We start from the raw sequence: 17,500 nt of genomic DNA, 5'->3' as shown, positions 1-17,500 counted from the left end.
CTGAAGTCAGTTTCCGGCAGCGCTGTGAGAGCTCAAAGGCAGAGTAAGCTCAGGAAGAGGAAGCAGAAGAGCATGACCGAGTTCTGGGTGTGTTTCAGCTGCTGCGTCGCTGAGCAACCGCAACCTGTGAGTCACTCACACACTACACACACGCTAAACACGCTACACACGCCATACACACGCTACACACACGCCATACACACGCTACACACACGCCATACACACGCTACACTCATTAAAGGGTTAGTTCAACCAGAAGGTGTTTGGGTTTTTGCAGAAAGCCTTTCAGGAATCACTCTTGTAGAGTCTCGTGAAGTTCAATGATTTCACAGCATTTATTAAACACTGATTTATAGTTTAGAGCAAAATGGAAGAAGACGGATGTCCAAATGCTCATTTAGTGGAGGATTCACATAAACAAAGTTGATTCTGTCTTCAGTGAAGGTGAACAGTGTGAGAATATCAGATGTGTATCAGTGTATTGGATCCGTGCATTCGGCCTTAAAGTGACAGCAGCTTTGTAACTTTTCTACAAGTATTTAAATGAGTTTAAGTTAGTCGTCTGCTAGTGTGTCAGATGGAGCGTCACTGACTGGCTTAAACCATGATGGCATAATGTGCATTTAGACAACTATAATACAATAATGCGGCGACATAAAGAAGGACATTTACTACTGATACTGAAGTACTTTAGAAATCAAATACTTCTGTACTTAAGTAAAAATCTGTCTTTACAACTTTCACTCGTAATGGAGTAATATTTGACCAGCAGTACTTTTACTCCAGTAATGAGGTTGTGTGTTTGTCTGCTCTGTAATCGCAGAAGCGGAGGCGGAGGATAGATCGCTCCATGATCGGAGAACCCACAAACTTCGTTCATATGACACACGTGGGCTCAGGAGACATGGGTCTGCCAGCGGTGAGAGAACCACACACACACACACACACACACGCCATAAACACGGACTGCTTATCAAGCACACATCTGACCCTGCACCACAAAGCCAGCCATTAGGGTCAATGTTGTGAAACTGAGATGTGTGGAGGAGCTGAATAAAGATAATCTCTGCATTAGTGTGTGGTTTACTAGCACAATATCTGAAAATCTGAGGCGGCACAAACATCTCCGTACTCTTTTAAAGTCCGAAGCAATGCATATTACAACTAATAATGCATTTCTGATATATTTACGGTTGGCCATTCACATGGAACATGATCTAAATATCCTAATGACTGTTAAACACCGCAACATAAGGGCCAGTCATGTCCTCTAGCCAATACATGTCTTGTGGAGGAATGATCTGACCAATGATGTGTCTGTCTGTGTGTCAGGTGGACTCGGTGCAATCGCAGATGAAATCCAAAGGCGGATACGGGAACGGCACAGCGGAGGGTGTTCAGGGATAGTCAGGTGACCAGCTCTACATCACTCGGGAGCATTTCTGCCCGCATTTGGTAGATGTTGTTCACACACTGCACAAAATGCTCTTCTTACTCAGTATTGGTGTCTTGTTTCTACTCTAAACATCTAACAATTCTTACATTAAGAAACATTTACTAGACAAGAAGATTTATTGTCTTGTTTTGGGGAAAATAACTCAAAATGAAGAGAGTTTTTAAAATAAGATCAATAATCTGCCAATGGGGGGAGAAAAATAATCTTAATTCAAACAGAAAACTAGATTATTTTACTTAAAAATGCACCCAATGATATTAATAATATAAATGTTCTTATAATTAGTAATTCTAGTAAATGTAAAAATAATCTTGTTTCTTGTTTCCGTCCCAAACAGAAATAAGATTATTTTTCTCACCCCATTGGCAGATCATTTTGCCTGTTTTAAGCAAAAACTCTCTTCATTTAGATTTTATTTTCAACAAAACAAGAACAAATATCTCCTGTCGCTTCACTGATGTAGTAAATCATCTTGATTTAAGGATATTTAGATATTTGGACTGAGTAAGAGAGCATGCTTTGCAGTGTGAACTGTATTCTTCTCTCCTGGTTTGCCTCCGCTCAGATCATATATTGTTTGAAATGAAACACAATAACCCGAGAGATTAAAGTGAAGTTGTGGTAGAAAGGATCTTCTGACGGTGTCTATCGGGAGCCGAAACGGGAAGAAGAGAAAGGGAAGTGCTGGAACTCTCAGCTCTTCGTATGTTTTATTTTCATATATTTGCATTTTGTTTAATTTAATGTTCATTTTTAAGCTCATTTGGACTCTTAGTAAATCTGCCGCTCTAACTAATGCTGGGTTCATTTTTCAACCTTAAGGGAGCGTTCACACTTGTCATGTTTGGTTCGATTAAAGCGAACCCTGGTGCGATTGCTCGGTTAGTGCGGTTCATCTGAACACATGTGAACGCTGCCATCCGAACCAAACCAGCGGACCGAGACCGCTAAAAAGATGGGTCTCGGTCCGCTTCCAAACGAGCTCTGGTGCGGTTCGACTGATATATGAACGCAACACGGACCAAAGACATGTAGACGGACCAAAGACCGGACGTGATATCACGAGATGCGACGCATAGTCAGCTGATGTGACGACGCGGAAAGATCGGTGTATCCAAAATGAGTAACTTTAACGTTAGAGGGCAAACGTGGAGCAACGAGGAAGAGCCTCATCAATATTTGGTCAGACGAGCATGTTTCGAAAATGCTAGAAAAAACACACAAAAAGCAGACCTGGCTCTTCTCATCAGAGGACCTGTGTTGCCCATTATTAGCAGGTGCAGACGACAGAACGGCCGTCTCTGTTCTGCATAACGGAGGAAATCCTGCTGCTGTTTTAAATGTTTTGAACATTTTATGAGCTCTTCATGAGTTCTCAGCGGGTAAATAATGCCATGTGTACACGCATTAAATGATATGAAATCCGCACACAGCGTTGTTCTGAATGTTCGGTAAACGAGCTCCCACGTCATATAAGCCGACCGATCAGGTTGTGAGCGTCTCCCTGAGCCTTTGGTTTGGTAACTTTAGGTCCGCTGTTAAAGATGCCCGTGTGAACGCTGAGCGGACCAGGACTATTATGTTTTGTTTTTGTTTTTTGGTCCGGACCAAACTAACCGAACGAACCGAACTACAAGTGTGAACGCACCCTAAAACAATTACAAATAAACCACATTAGAGAGGTTTAGAGTGCGTTAAAATATATTACATATACACCAATCAGGCATAACATTATGACCTATTATTGTGTTGACCCGTCTCTGATGTACTCCACTAGGTGTGCTGTGGTATCCGGCACCAGTATGTTAGCAGCAGATCTTTTAAGTCCTGTAAGTTGCGAGGTGGATCGGATTTGTTCAGCTCATCCCACAGATGCTCGATTGTTGCACACACACGGCCATCCACGTGATGTAGAAGAACACGTGATCAGTAACATTGGTCTGAAACGGATAATGAAGCTCTCAGATTTCGAAACGTGAACGAAAGTGACATGAGAGTTAAATTAACTCTTTCCCCGCCAACCACAGAATTTTCCGTTATTCGTGTCGGACGCTAGGGGGCGCTATTGCACATCTTCTGAACGAGTAAAGAATCTCCTGATGAAAACACACGTGAAGAAGAAACAAGCGATCGTATGTAATCATATGCAAATGAAATATAACGTGATCATCATTAAAGGGTCATGACAAAATGTTATTCTTGATGAAATCTAGATATTTAGCATGTGATAAACTTATTAAATATTTGTCCAAATATGCTCGCTGTTAGGCGCCGACGTGATGAGAGCACATGAACCACCAGAACACGCGCTGTGACAGAGGTGTGTATTTCTAGATCGGGGTGAAGGCGACGGGGTTTGAGGTTTGGTCTCGACCGCGCATCTGAAGCGCAGAGCGGCGCGCGCTGGGTTAGCATGACCATCCGCGCTGTCACCGGCAGCTAAAGCTATATCTGTCCATATATGCACACACTGCTCCACTGAGAGCCGAACACATGCGGCTTAGAGCATGATCACACATACAACGCAAAGGCTTTAGATTCTTCTTGATATTTCATCTTATTAATGTTCATTAGCTTCCAGATCGGTTATTCTGCACTCCTGATATAAATGAGATGCAGGTTCGGCGTGCGATTCCTCGGGTTAATTGTACTTTACCGAGCCTCTGTAGCGAAGGCTTCCACAGACGGCGCCGGTACCGCTCGCTCGACACACAACAAATATTCTATGGGCTGTTACATTTAGGTGAAAATGGTAAAAAAGCCTGGCGGTGGCCGGCAACTTTTATTTTTTACGAGTATATCGTGCTCAGTGGTAATGATGTTACATCTGTTTGTGTCGACCCATGTCTGATGACGTGTGTGTGTGTGTGTGTGTGTGTGTGTGTGTGTGTGTGTGTGTGTGTTACAGCTGCTGACCTCCTTCTGAAGACACTGGAGCACCGCTGGCGTCCGTGCGGCTGTAGATATTTTGTAATGAAAGCACTGCTCCTCTTTTACTGCTTTAATTGTCCTGTACAAAAGACCTGCGATTGATCAGAGACGTGATTGTTAGTGTGAGGATCAATATTCTGTGTAGATTTCCCATGGATCTGTATTTATGTCATGGTTTAAAGGTGGCTGGGCCACACAAATCCACACACACACACACACACACACACCGAACGCTGTTATTAGGTCTGCAACAGACGCTTTTTGTTACGTTTTGTACCTTTCCAATGTTACCTGGATAACGGAATATTCTGTCTCTGTTTTTATCTTTTAAATGTAAACTTGAACCGTGCATCCGACTGTAATATTTGTGCAATGTTCTTACAGGGCGCCTTGATAGGAAAGTATTTTTGTACAAATCGTGTTCATTTTCATTCTGATGCCTGAATAAAATTACAAACCTTGTAAGACTTTGTGTTTGTTCTGAAATCTGTTCACTTTATGAGGCGTTCATAAACACTCAAAGCAGCATCCGTTAATAAAGCAAACACGAGGAATATAAGATACCTTGAGCTCTTATGAATAAATAAATGTTTTTAACTTTTTAGCATAACGTCTTGTTCTTATATGTGTGTGTTTTCTATTAGGGGTTCAAGAGCGCTCGGACTACTGCAGAAAATGCTCTTCTTACTCAGTATTAGTGTCTCGTTTCTAGTCTAAATATCTAAAAATTCTTACATTAAGAAACATTTACTAGACAAGTATAAATTATTGTCTTGTTTTGGGGAAAAATAACTCAAAATGAAGAGAGTTTTTGCTTAAAATAAGATAAATAATCTGCCAATGGGGTGAGAAAAATAATCTTAATTCAAAAAGAAAACAAGATTAATGATCTTATTTTAAGCAAAAACTCTCTTCATTTTGAGTTATTTTCCCCCAAAACAAGACAATTACTTTTGTTTGTCTAGTAAATGCATCTTAATTTAAGAATGTTTAGATATCTGGACTGGAAACAAGACAAAAATACTAAAGAAGAGCTAAATAATACCTTCCAGGGATCAGTATTCTCCTGTAAATATGAGCGGGCAGACCAAACCGTTAGTCGTAGAGACTCGTAACTTTGAGGGATGGTAGTACTCACACCGTCCACATCGACACCAAATCTCGTCCCAATCGGCCTGACGGGGGCGCTACAGCGCTCAAAAGTACCAAATGGCTCCTAAACCGCTGGACATTTCCAGGTCATTTTTCTGTTATTTTTTTTTAACTAACCTTTGCCAAATACTCCTAGGTGTTTGGCATGATCATAACCAAACCAGTGCAAATCAATAATCATCAAAAAAAACTGCCATTTTGATTCATGGTCACTAAGAGCCACCAAAATGTCCAGTGTGACCGGGGCCACTTTTACTAACATGAAAATGGCTATAACCGCCCAACTGTTAGTCTGGTTTACTTGAATATTGGCACGCACTGTCTTTGTCCACAGTGCCACGATAGTCTGTGAGGACACTGGTGTATCTCAAAAAACATGGCCAATGAATTTTGAGCATCTATTACACAAAAACTCGGTATGCGTCATCAGCTCGATGCCTTGAGGGAGTCTGAGAAGATTCGGGCTAGTGATTCTCACCTTCTTAGACTCCCTAATCTTTGCTGAGTCAGACGATAGCAAACAGGTTTCGCCTTATGGTTTGTGCAACGATTTAAAAAAAACGTTTGTGAATATCTCCGATCCAGACGAAACCCAAGCAGGAAATTCACAAAACAGGTCAATAGCCGAGCAATAATGCCCAAATATCAAAATTTTAATAGGAAGTGGCAAAAAACATCAACAAAGAAAGTCCTCCATGGGTCATTTTAATGCTCTCCTAAATACAAGTGTCTACAACTGCGAAACGAAATGAGATATATACCAAAATTTGACACGCATGTATGAACACACATGATTTAAAAACCTTTAAAACACGTGTTTTCTTTAGTAGATTGCCTATATCGGCTGTAATGGTCTTTTCCATCTATGATCTATCGAAGCGGTTCATGCTCACTAAATGAATCACAATATATTTTTACACGTGATTATAGGCTTGAACCCCGATCATTACTGCTCGCAGCTATATTTATTCATTATTATTATTCGTACTAGTAGTAGTAGTAATGTTATTTATTTTATTTATTTTTCCATTTTAAAATCCTGTATTGAGATAAATACAGACAGAAATGGATGACACACAGTTACAACTCCAGCTCAAAAACATTAAAGAGTTAATAATCTTGTTTTCTGTTTGAATTAAGATTATTTTTCTCACCCCATTGGCAGATTATTTATCTTATATTAAGCAAAAACTCTCTTCATTTTGAGTTATTTTCCCCAAAACAAGACAATAATTTGTACTTGTCTATTAAATGTTTCTTAATGTGAGAATTGTTAGATATTTTGACTAGAAACAAGACAAAAATACTGAGTAAGAAGAGCATTTTCTGCAGTGTGGGAACAACATCTATGAAGTGTAAAACAAACAGTTTGTTCCGCTTTTGAATGTAAATATTGTAATTAGGTCAACACGCTAAAAGGTGCGCTTTTATTTCTGTTGTTGATTTGCTGACGTTGAGCGTGACGCGTCAGTCATGTGATCGAGCGGCCGAACGCGGAAGTGGAAGTGAAAGCATTCGCCGCTGTAAACACTGTGTCAACATGACAGAAGCGACGCTTAGAAAGTGAGTTTTTTCGCGATTTTATATTAGATACGAGTGCGCAGACCCATCGGAACGCGCTGTCTGTCGAGCTGCGAGCCGGGTGCGACAGCAATGGCGGTGACAGTGTTGATATTCGTCCTGCTGGTGTTATTTTGCTCTCAGGTAAGCGCAGACACGAATCTTTCAGAGCCCGAAGCGCCATTAGCGAGTGAATCAGCAAGTGTGTGTGTGTGTGTGTGTGTGTGTGTGTGTGTGTGTGTGTGTGTGTGTGTGTGTGTGTGTGTGTGTGTTTATGTCGCAGATCGACGGTCAGGAGGCGGTTTTGCGCGTGTCTAATGGATCTACGGTCAGACAATACTGTCTGCTGGTCAACTCATCCTGGAGCAACATCTCCGAGAGTCCGAGCGCAGCGGTGAGAGAGATTTAAACTCTAAATACCTCACAGATCATGTTTATAGCATGTCACAACTGTCACTTTTTGTGTGTGTGTCCCTTTAAATGCAAATGAGCTGGCACTCCCGCCCCCTTTCAGGAAGAGGGCGGAGCTTCAAGTGCTCGTTATAGCAGCTCTGATTACCTCACACACACACACACACACACACATAGAAAATATCAGGCTTTCATGATCAAACCGGAGTCGGACGATGATGGAGGGACTCCAGAAGAAGAGACAGGCCGCTTCTGAAGCGATAGTTGATGAGTTTATGAGTTAACGATCTTCAGTTATTGATTAGCATATTCCGTCATGATAATCTCTAAACTGCTGAGATGAGCCAGAGAATATCTGCTGATGAAGAGAGAACAGGGATAGTTCAGTTTAATTACGCTGATAACTGCATCATCTCGACATGATCCTGGGGGCGGGGTTATGTAAATGTTAGGGTTAGTGATGTCACTAACTCGTTGTAGTCCCATCCAGTCGTTTGTTGTAGTCCTTAAAGAGAGATTTCTGTAGAAGTAAACGTCGTAACTGCGTCGTAACTTTACAGATGTTTTTTCTGCTCAAACAGCGACACTACACACACACTAAGGTTAAAGTCAAATTTTAATAATTCTCACACACACACACACACACACACAATGAAGCTACACAAATCAAATCATAATCAACCTTTAATAACATTTTGTTTGTTTTTCCTGGAGTCATCAAAAAGCATGTCTAATCAATTTGACATCATGGAAGTTTATTAACAGAGCCTAATGTGAATCTACGTTAAATTTATCTATTGACTGTGTGTGTGTGTGTGTGTGTCTGTGTGTGACTCTGTGTCTGTGTGTGTGTGTCTGTGTGTGACTCTGTGTGTGTGTGTGTGTGTAGGTGGGGTATCCGCTGGTCAACCTGACGTCCAGTCATCTGTGTACGGCGGGTCAAGTGACCCCAGGCTCTCTGAAGGGCAAGGCTGTGGTCGTGATGGGCGGAGACTGTGTGGTCAGTCAGAAAGCTCTGGTCGCTCAGGATCTGGGCGCGTCTGTGCTTCTGATCGCCAGCGTTACTGATCTGGTAAGAGCCTACCCCTCCTCCTCAGTGTGACTCCTCCTCCTCAGTGTGACTCCTCCTCCTCAGTGTGACTCCTCCTCCTTAGTGTGAATGCTCCTCCTCAGTGTGACTCCTCCTCCTCAGTGTGACTCCTCCTCAGTGTGACTCCTCCTCCTCAGTGTGACTCCTCCTCCTTAGTGTGACTCCTCCTCCTTAGTGTGACTCCTCCTCCTCAGTGTGACTCCTCCTCCTTAGTGTGACTCCTCCTCCTTAGTGTGACTCCTCCTCCTCAGTGTGACTCCTCCTCCTCAGTGTGACTCCTCCTCCTCAGTGTGACTCCTCCTCCTCAGTGTGACTCCTCCTCCTTAGTGTGACTGCTCCTCCTCAGTGTGACTCCTCCTCCTCAGTGTGACTCCTCCTCCTCAGTGTGAATGCTCCTCCTCAGTGTGACTCCTTCTTCTCTGTGTGACTCCTCCTCCTCAGTGTGAATGCTCCTCCTCAGTGTGACTCCTCCTCCTCAGTGTGAATGCTCCTCCTCAGTGTGACTCCTCCTCCTCAGTGTGAATGCTCCTCCTCAGTGTGACTCCTTCTCCTCTGTGTGACTCCTCCTCCTCAGTGTGACTCCTCCTCCTCAGTGTGAATGCTCCTCCTCAGTGTGACTCCTCCTCCTCAGTGTGAATGCTCCTCCTCAGTGTGACTCCTTCTCCTCTGTGTGACTCCTTCTCCTCTGTGTGACTCCTCCTCCTCAGTGTGACTCCTCCTCCTCAGTGTGACTCCTCCTCCTCAGTGTGACTCCTCCTCCTCAGTGTGAATGCTCCTCCTCAGTGTGAATTCTCAGTGTCTTAACATGATCTGTCCAGGTGACGCCGTCAGCGAACGACTCTGAGTACAGCAAGGTGAAGATTCCTGTGGCCATGCTGAGATACCGGGACATCCTGGACGCGATGCGCGTGAGTGTGTGTGTGTGTGTGAGAGAGAGAGAGAGGGAGAGAGTGTGTGTGTGTGTGTGTGTGTGTGTGTGCTGATGGTGTCTCTGTCTCAGGTGTTTCCTCAGGGGATGGAGGTGAGGTTATACGCTCCGCCTGTGCCTCCGTTTGACGGCAGCATCATCATCATGTTATTGATCGCCGTGTTCACGGTGACGATGGGCGGGTTCTGGAGCGGCGCAGCAGAGAAGTGAGTGACATCACAGGCTCATGTCACGGCGGGTCATGTGACTCGTGTTGACGCGCCGTGTGTGTGTGTGTGTACTTTACATTACATTGACCACAATGTAAATGGATTTATAAACATACTAAATTATGTTTTTTTGAACATGTAAAAATGCAGAATGTTTCTTGTGATGGGTAGGTTTAGGGGCAGTGTGTGTGTGTGTGTGTGTGAGATGGTAGGTTTAGGGGCAGTGTGTGTGTGTGTGTGTGAGATGGTAGGTTTAGGGGCTGTGTGTGTGTGTGTGTGTGTGTGAGATGGTAGGTTTAGGGGCAGTGTGTGTGTGTGTGTGTGTGTGTGTGAGATGGTAGGTTTAGCGGCAGTGTGTGTGTGTGTGTGTGTGTGTGTGTGTGTGTGTGTGTGTGTGTGTGTGAGATGGTAGGTTTAGCGGCAGTGTAGGGTGATAGAATGTACGGTTTGTACAGTTTAAAATCCATTAGGCCTTTGGAAAGTCCCCACAATTTACAAAAACACAACTGTGTGTGCGCGTGTGTGTGTGCGTGCAGGGCGAAGCAGGCGGCGGGTCCGGCGTCTGAGGAGTGTGAGGGCCGGTCCGACAGCAGCGAACTCTCGCTCTATTCTCCGCTGAAGGTGCTGCTGTTCGTGGCCATGATGTGTGTGATGCTGGTGCTGATGTACTTCTTCTACAAGTGGCTGGGTGAGTCTCACGGCTCTTGGAGTGTGAGTTTGTGTGTGTGTGATGGGTAGGTTTAGGGGCTGTGTGTGTGTGTGTGTGTGTGTGTGTGTGTGTGTGTGTGTGAGTATGAGTATGAGTATGTGTGTGAGTATGAGTATGTGTGTGAGTATGTGTGTGAGTATGAGTATGTGTGTGAGTATGTGTGTGAGTATGAGTATGTGTGTGAGTATGAGTATGTGTGTGAATATGAGTGTGAGTATGAGTATGTATGTGTGTGAGTATGAGTATGTGTGTGAGTATGAGTGAGTATGTGTGTGAGTGAGTATGTGTGTGAGTATGAGTGTGTGTGTGTGTGTGTGAGTATGAGTATGTGTGTGAGTATGAGTATGTGTGTGAGTATGAGTATGTGTGTGAGTATGAGTGTGTGTGAGCATGAGTGAGTATGTGTGTGAGTATGAGTATGTGTGTGAGTGAGTGAGTATGTGTGAGTATGAGTGAGTATGTGTGTGAGTGAGTGAGTGAGTATGAGTATGTGTGTGAGTATGAGTGAGTATGTGTGTGAGTATGAGTATGTGTGTGAGTATGAGTATGTGTGTGAGTATGAGTATGTGTGTGAGTATGAGTATGAGTATGTGTGTGAGTATGTGTGTGAGTATGAGTGAGAGTATGAGTGAATATGTGTGTGAGTATGAGTATGTGTGTGAGTATGAGTGAGAGTATGAGTGAATATGTGTGTGAGTATGAGTATGTGTGTATGAGTATGTGTGTGAGTATGAGTGTGTATGTGTGTGAGTATGAGTGTGTGTGTGAGTATGAGTGTGAGTATGTGTGTGAGTATGAGTATGTGTGTGAGTATGTGTGTGTGAGTATGAGTGAGTATGTGTGTGAGTATGAGTATGTGTGTGAGTATGAGTGTGTGTGAGCATGAGTGAGTATGTGTGTGAGTATGAGTATGTGTGTGAGTAGGGCTGGGCGATAAATCGATTTTATGAATTAATTCGAGTTTTTAGTTTACGACGATTTTTGTGAATGAAAATCGGTTTTCTCTTTCAAATCCGCCGACGCTCCCCTCTGAGCTCCCGTAATGGCTCAGCCCTCCCCGCGCGCGTTTGCCACAGAGGTACACAAACAACAAGGATCGCGTCTAACAACATACCGTGTCATTCGTAATTGCTTCAGTTTTTCACAGAACAATTAACAATACCCCGCTGCAAAGTGTGTTTGAAGTCTGAACGGAACCGCGGTACGCGCTATACTCATTTAAAGCTGCGCTGACACGAACGCAGCGCGAGCTCACACGGGCCAATCTCGTGACAGACACGATACACAGCGCTGGTGATCCAGTGAGAGACCGTTTAAATCAACACACCATTGCTACTGTGATCTAGTGGAAGCGGTCGGCGCACAATTCTGTTATAAACCACAGATATCAGCTCTAACAGAGCTGAGCGGAGGTCAGGGGTTTCAGTCACAAATCACCAACATTTACCACGATTGTACTGTAGTAAAACCACATGGATTTAATGTTGTTGTTGTCATTATTTATCTCAGGATTCGTACAACCTTTTGAGATTGAAATTCAAGCACTTTCCAATGGTTTTCAAGAGCTTCACACTTATTTCCAGCACTTCAAAGCTCTAGATATCCGATTATAATGTTATTTTTAATGTGATGTTTTGTAAAACTAAAAGTTTAAAGGGGTCTTGTGAAAGAAATAGTCGGATGTTTTTTTTAGTTTATTTTTTTTAAATGTGTAATCCATTTTGTAGCATTTTTATTTTAAAAAAGATATGAAATGCCCACCACTATAACCAGCAGAAGAACACTTATTGATTTATTAGCGATTTTAACTCCCTAATGTATGGAAAGTACGGTCACAGTCTCAGGAAAAACTAAACTTTTCTTCAAATTGTGACTAAATTACAGTAAAGTAAAGAGCTCCTTTAATAATCACTGAAGCTTTCGATCAGTTCAGTGTGAGACTATTGAAGAACAATGCTAATCTATATTTAATAAGAGCATTAGGCTACATTTAAATTTTCCCTATACTTTTTTTGCACATTACTGTTGTTAATAAAAGTTAATTTTATCTGCATATCAATTCATAAACCTTTGATATGTATATTGTATATTGCAAAAGATATGGTGCCCATTTATACTGTGGAATAGTCGGGTGTTATTCACATGCTGAAAGTTTTGCACCCCAGGTGGCACTTCTACCAAGCTGCAAATATTTAATTTTACCTAAACAAAATAAAGTTAAAACTTGTTTTGAACAATTTCTTTGTCATCTGCAGACTGATTTTAAGTAGGAGGGGAAAAAAATCGTTTTAAATCGTAAATCGAATTTTTGGTGAAAAAATCGGGGATTTTTTTTTTGGGCCATATCGCCCAGCCCTATGTGTGAGTGAGTGAGTATGAGTGAGTATGTGTGTGAGTATGAGTGAGTATGTGTGTGAGTATGAGTATGTGTGTGAGTATGAGTATGTGTGTGAGTATGAGTATGTGTGTGAGTATGAGTATGAGTATGTGTGTGAGTATGTGTGTGAGTATGAGTGAGAGTATGAGTGAGAGTATGAGTGAATATGTGTGTGAGTATGAGTATGTGTGTATGAGTATGTGTGTGAGTATGAGTATGTGTGTGAGTATGAGTATGTGTGTGAGTATGTGTGTGAGTATGATTATGTGTGTGAGTATGAGTATGTGTGTGAGTATGAGTATGAGTATGTGTGTGAGTATGAGTATGAGTGTGTGTGTGAGCATGAGTGAGTATGTGTGTGAGTATGAGTATGTGTGTGAGTATGAGTGAGTATGTGTGTGAGTATGAGTATGTGTGTGAGTATGAGTATGAGTATGTGTGCGAGTATGAGTATGTGTGCGAGTATGAGTATGTGTGCGAGTATGAGTATGAGTGAGTATGTGTGTGAGTATGAGTGAGTATGAGTGAGTATGTGTGTGAGTATGAGTGAGTATGTGTGTGAGTATGAGTATGAGTATGTGTGCGAGTATGAGTATGTGTGTGAGTATGAGTATGTGTGTGAGTATGAGTATGTGTGTGAGTATGAGTATGTGTGTGAGTATGTGTATGAGTATGTGTGCGAGTATGAGTATGTGTGCGAGTATGAGTATGAGTGCGAGTATGAGTATGTGTGCGAGTATGAGTATGAGTGAGTATGTGTGTGAGTATGAGTGAGTATGAGTGAGTATGAGTGAGTATGAGTGAGTATGAGTGAGTATGTGTGAGTATGTGTGTGAGTATGAGTATGTGTGTGAGTATGTGTGTGAGTATGAGTGAGTATGTGTGTGAGTATGAGTATGTGTGTGAGTATGAGTGAGTATGAGTGAGTATGTGTGTGAGTATGAGTGAGTATGAGTGAGTATGTGTGTGAGTATGAGTATGTGTGTGAGTATGAGTGAGTATGTGTGCGAGTATGAGTATGTGTGCGAGTATGAGTATGTGTGCGAGTATGAGTGTGTGCGAGTATGAGTATGAGTGAGTATGTGTGTGAGTATGAGTATGAGTGAGTATGTGTGTGAGTATGAGTATGAGTGAGTATGAGTGAGTATGTGTGTGAGTATGAGTATGAGTGAGTATGAGTGAGTATGAGTGAGTATGTGTGTGAGTATGAGTATGAGTGAGTATGAGTGAGTATGTGTGTGAGTATGAGTATGTGTGTGAGTATGTGTGTGAATATGAGTGAGAGTATGAGTGAATATGTGTGTGAGTATGAGTATGTGTGTATGAGTATGTGTGTGAGTATGAGTATGAGTATGTGTGTGAGTATGTGTGTGTGTGTGTGTGTGTGTGTGTGTGTGTGTGTGTGTGTGTGTGTGTGTGTGTGTGTGTGAGTGAGTATGTGTATGTGTGTGAGTATGTGTATGTGTGTGAGTATGTGTGTGAGTATGAGTATGTGTGTGAGTATGTGTATGTGTGTGAGTATGTGTGTGAGTATGAGTATGTGTGTATGAGTATGTGTGTGAGTATGAGTATGAGTATGTGTGTGAGTATGAGTATGTGTATGAGTATGTTTATGTGTGTGAGTATGAGTGTGTGTGAGTCTGTGTATGTGTATGAGTGTGTGAGTATGTGTGTATGTGAGTGTGTGTGTGTGTGTGTGTGTGTGTGTGTGTGTGTGTGTGTGCGCGCCACTGATGCTTGTTTTCTCCTGTAGTTTATGTGATCATCGTCATCTTCTGCCTGGCGTCGGCATCAGCGCTCTATAACTGCCTGGACTCTCTGATGACGGCTCTGGGCTGCGGGACACTCAGGTGAGCCAACACACACACACATACACTCACACACACACTCTCACATCCGTGAGTGAGTGAAGGAGTGAGTGAGTGAAGGAGTGAGTGAATGAAGGAGTGAGAGAGTGTGTGTGAGAGTGTGTGTGTGTGTGTGAGATGAGCTGCACAGATAAACTTGAGCTCACATTCCTCTGCACATGTGTTTCGTGTTTGACATTGATTGCATTATCTAAGTCGCATCACGTTTCAGAAACTAGTGTACACACACACACACACACACACACACACACAACCACGCCACAGGACCAGTACAGCTGTAACTCCACACCATCCTGCTGTTGCCATGGTTTCCATTTTGTTATTGGAGGTTTATAATCTGTGTGTGTGTGTTTTTTCTCCAGCGTGTCCTGTGGTGAGAGGAGTGTGTCTGTGCGTTCTCTGCTGATCGCCGCTGTCTGCATCACACTGTCTGTGATCTGGGGCGTGTACAGGAACGACGACAGGTCAGTCACTCACACACACACACACACACACTCACACACACAGACACACACACACACACACACACACACACACTCACACACACACACACACACACACACACACACACAGTATCGGTAGAGAGATTTTCTTTTTCCCCTCCCTCAGTTCTCTCAGTTCTGTATTCAATGCATGTTTTATATTTTGCGTGTGTGTGTGTGTGTGGAGCTGTTAGCTGCTGTTACTCTATGATGATGGTGATGATGATGATGATGGTGATGATGATATGCAGTGCTGTAACCTGTGAGTGTCTGCAGGTGGATCTGGGTTCTGCAGGATCTGCTGGGCGTCGCCTTCTGCCTGAACTTCCTGAAAACCATCAGCCTGTCCAACTTTAAGGTGTGTGTGTCTGTGTGTCTGTCTGTGTGTGTGTGTGTGTGTGTGATGGGTAGGTTTAGGGGCTGTGTGTGTGTGTGTGTGTGTGTGTGTGTGTGTGTGTGTGTGTGTGTGTGTGTGAGATGGGTAGGTTTAGGGGCAGTGTGTGTGTGTGTGTGTGTGTGTGTGTGTGTGTGTGTGTGTGAGATGGGTAGGTTTAGGGGCAGTGTGTGTGTGTGTGTGTGATGGGTAGGTTTAGGGGCAGTGTGTGTGTGTGTGTGTGATGGGTAGGTTTAGGGGCTGTGTGTGTGTGTGTGTGAGATGGGTAGGTTTAGGGGCAGTGTGTGTGTGTGTGTGTGATGGGTAGGTTTAGGGGCTGTGTGTGTGTGTGTGTGAGATGGGTAGGTTTAGGGGCAGTGTGTGTGTGTGTGTGTGTGTGTGTGTGTGATGAGTAGGTTTAGGGGCAGTGTGTGTGTGTGTGTGTGTGTGTGTGTGTGTGTGTGTGTGTGTGTGTGTGATGGGTAGGTTTAGGGGCAGTGTAAGGGGATAGAAAATACGGTTTGTACAGTATAAAAACCATTACGCATATGGAATGTCCCCACGTTTCACAAAAATAAACGTGTGTGTGTGTGTGTGTGTGTGATCTGCAGATCTGTGTGATTCTGCTGAGTCTGCTGCTCCTCTATGACGTGTTCTTCGTCTTCATCACACCGTTCCTGACGCCGGTGAGTCCCGCTGCTGTTTTCTGCTCTGAGCCGTATATCGAGTCCATCGCTTCACAAACAAGAACAGATGTGGGCGGGGCTTGAGTGTGTCTGTGGGGATCTGATTGGATGGCTGTGGTTTGCTATTGGCTGATCTCATGTGAGTGACAGGTGGCCCCGCCCTCGTCATCAGAGAAGAGATGAAGATATTCTGACTCAAGATTATTAACACAATAATGACGAGCAGCCATAAAGCGTTTGGAATAAACTGCAATATTACATAAGAAAATGGTCCATTTTGATTTCATGGGGACTTTAATGTGTGTGATGTGTGTGTGTGTGTGTGTGTGTGTGTGTTTTCAGAATGGAGAAAGCATCATGGTGCAGGTCGCTCTCGGTCCGGGCGCAGGGGGAAAGGTGACGTGTGTGTGTGTGTGTGTGTGTGAGTGATTGTGTGAGTGTTAGAGTGTGTGTGTGTGTGTGTTTGTGTGTGTGAGAGTTATGTGTATGTATGAGTGATTGTGTGTGTGTGTGAGTGTTAGAGTGTGTGTATGTGTGAGTGATTGTGTGAGTGTTAGAGTGTGTATGTGTGTGAGTTTTAGTGAGTGTGTGTGTGTGTGAGTGTTAGAGTGTGTGTATGTGTGAGTGATTGTGTGAGTGTTAGAGTGTGTATGTGTGTGAGTTTTAGTGAGTGTGTGTGTGTGTGAGTGTTAGAGTGTGTGTATGTGTGAGTGATTGTGTGAGTGTTAGAGTGTGTATGTGTGTGAGTTTTAGTGAGTGTGTGTGTGTGTGTGTGAGTGTTTGAGTGTTAGAGTGTGTGAGTGATTGTGTGAGTGTTAGAGTGTGTATGTGTGTGAGTTTTAGTGAGTGTGTGTGTGTGTGTTAGAGTGTGTGTATGTGTGAGTGATTGTGTGAGTGTTAGAGTGTGTGAGTGTGTGTGTGTGAGAGTGAGAGTGTTAGTAAGTGTGTGTGTGTGTGTGTGTGCGGTCCACTAACTGCCTCTGGTTCTAGGGTGATGGTAAGCTGGTGATTCCGGCCGACCCTTCGTCCTCCTATGAGAAGGTACGACGTTATTCTTTTTTAAAAATATTTTTGTATAAGTTCCATAATAGTGTTGCACGACATACGGATACCACAGGCGTGATGGTTATTATACTGTACAAACCGTATTTACTATCCCTTTACGCTGCCCCTAAACCTACCCATCACACACACACACACACACACACACACACACACACTGCCCCTAAACCTACCCATCACACACACACACACACACACACACACAC

General features: G+C 43.3%; 2 protein-coding genes across 3 annotated transcripts in view; both read left to right on the top strand.

Annotated features, from left to right (window-relative positions):
* The window catches only part of LOC137043105 (CDC42 small effector protein 2-like), a 9,754-nt gene extending 4,900 nt beyond the window's left edge, over positions 1-4,854 (top strand). Inside the window, exons 2-5 of the mRNA XM_067419220.1 lie at positions 1-126; positions 824-919; positions 1,333-1,411; positions 4,365-4,854. The exon at positions 1-126 is cut by the window's left edge and continues 35 nt beyond it. Coding sequence (XP_067275321.1) covers positions 73-126; positions 824-919; positions 1,333-1,407 — 225 coding nt within the window. The 5' untranslated portion in view covers positions 1-72 and the 3' untranslated portion in view covers positions 1,408-1,411; positions 4,365-4,854. The remainder of the gene's footprint in view (positions 127-823; positions 920-1,332; positions 1,412-4,364) is intronic.
* A 2,157-nt stretch (positions 4,855-7,011) lies between these two features.
* zgc:123258 (uncharacterized protein LOC641502 homolog) overlaps positions 7,012-17,500 on the top strand; it is a 19,127-nt gene continuing 8,638 nt past the window's right edge. For both annotated transcript variants that reach the window (XM_067419200.1, XM_067419199.1), the window contains exons 1-12: positions 7,012-7,243; positions 7,383-7,493; positions 8,400-8,582; positions 9,419-9,508; positions 9,601-9,734; positions 10,274-10,425; positions 14,577-14,673; positions 15,054-15,155; positions 15,450-15,531; positions 16,158-16,232; positions 16,575-16,628; positions 17,223-17,273. In XM_067419200.1, the coding sequence (XP_067275301.1) occupies positions 7,193-7,243; positions 7,383-7,493; positions 8,400-8,582; positions 9,419-9,508; positions 9,601-9,734; positions 10,274-10,425; positions 14,577-14,673; positions 15,054-15,155; positions 15,450-15,531; positions 16,158-16,232; positions 16,575-16,628; positions 17,223-17,273 (1,182 nt within the window). In that variant the 5' untranslated portion in view covers positions 7,012-7,192. The remainder of the gene's footprint in view (positions 7,244-7,382; positions 7,494-8,399; positions 8,583-9,418; positions 9,509-9,600; positions 9,735-10,273; positions 10,426-14,576; positions 14,674-15,053; positions 15,156-15,449; positions 15,532-16,157; positions 16,233-16,574; positions 16,629-17,222; positions 17,274-17,500) is intronic.

This window comes from Pseudorasbora parva, chromosome 16 (genome assembly GCF_024679245.1).
Source record: "Pseudorasbora parva isolate DD20220531a chromosome 16, ASM2467924v1, whole genome shotgun sequence".
In the NCBI taxonomy this organism is placed as follows: Eukaryota; Metazoa; Chordata; class Actinopteri; order Cypriniformes; family Gobionidae; genus Pseudorasbora; species Pseudorasbora parva.
Note: the sequence above shows the minus strand (reverse complement) of the source record. Positions and strands in the feature narration are given on the sequence as shown.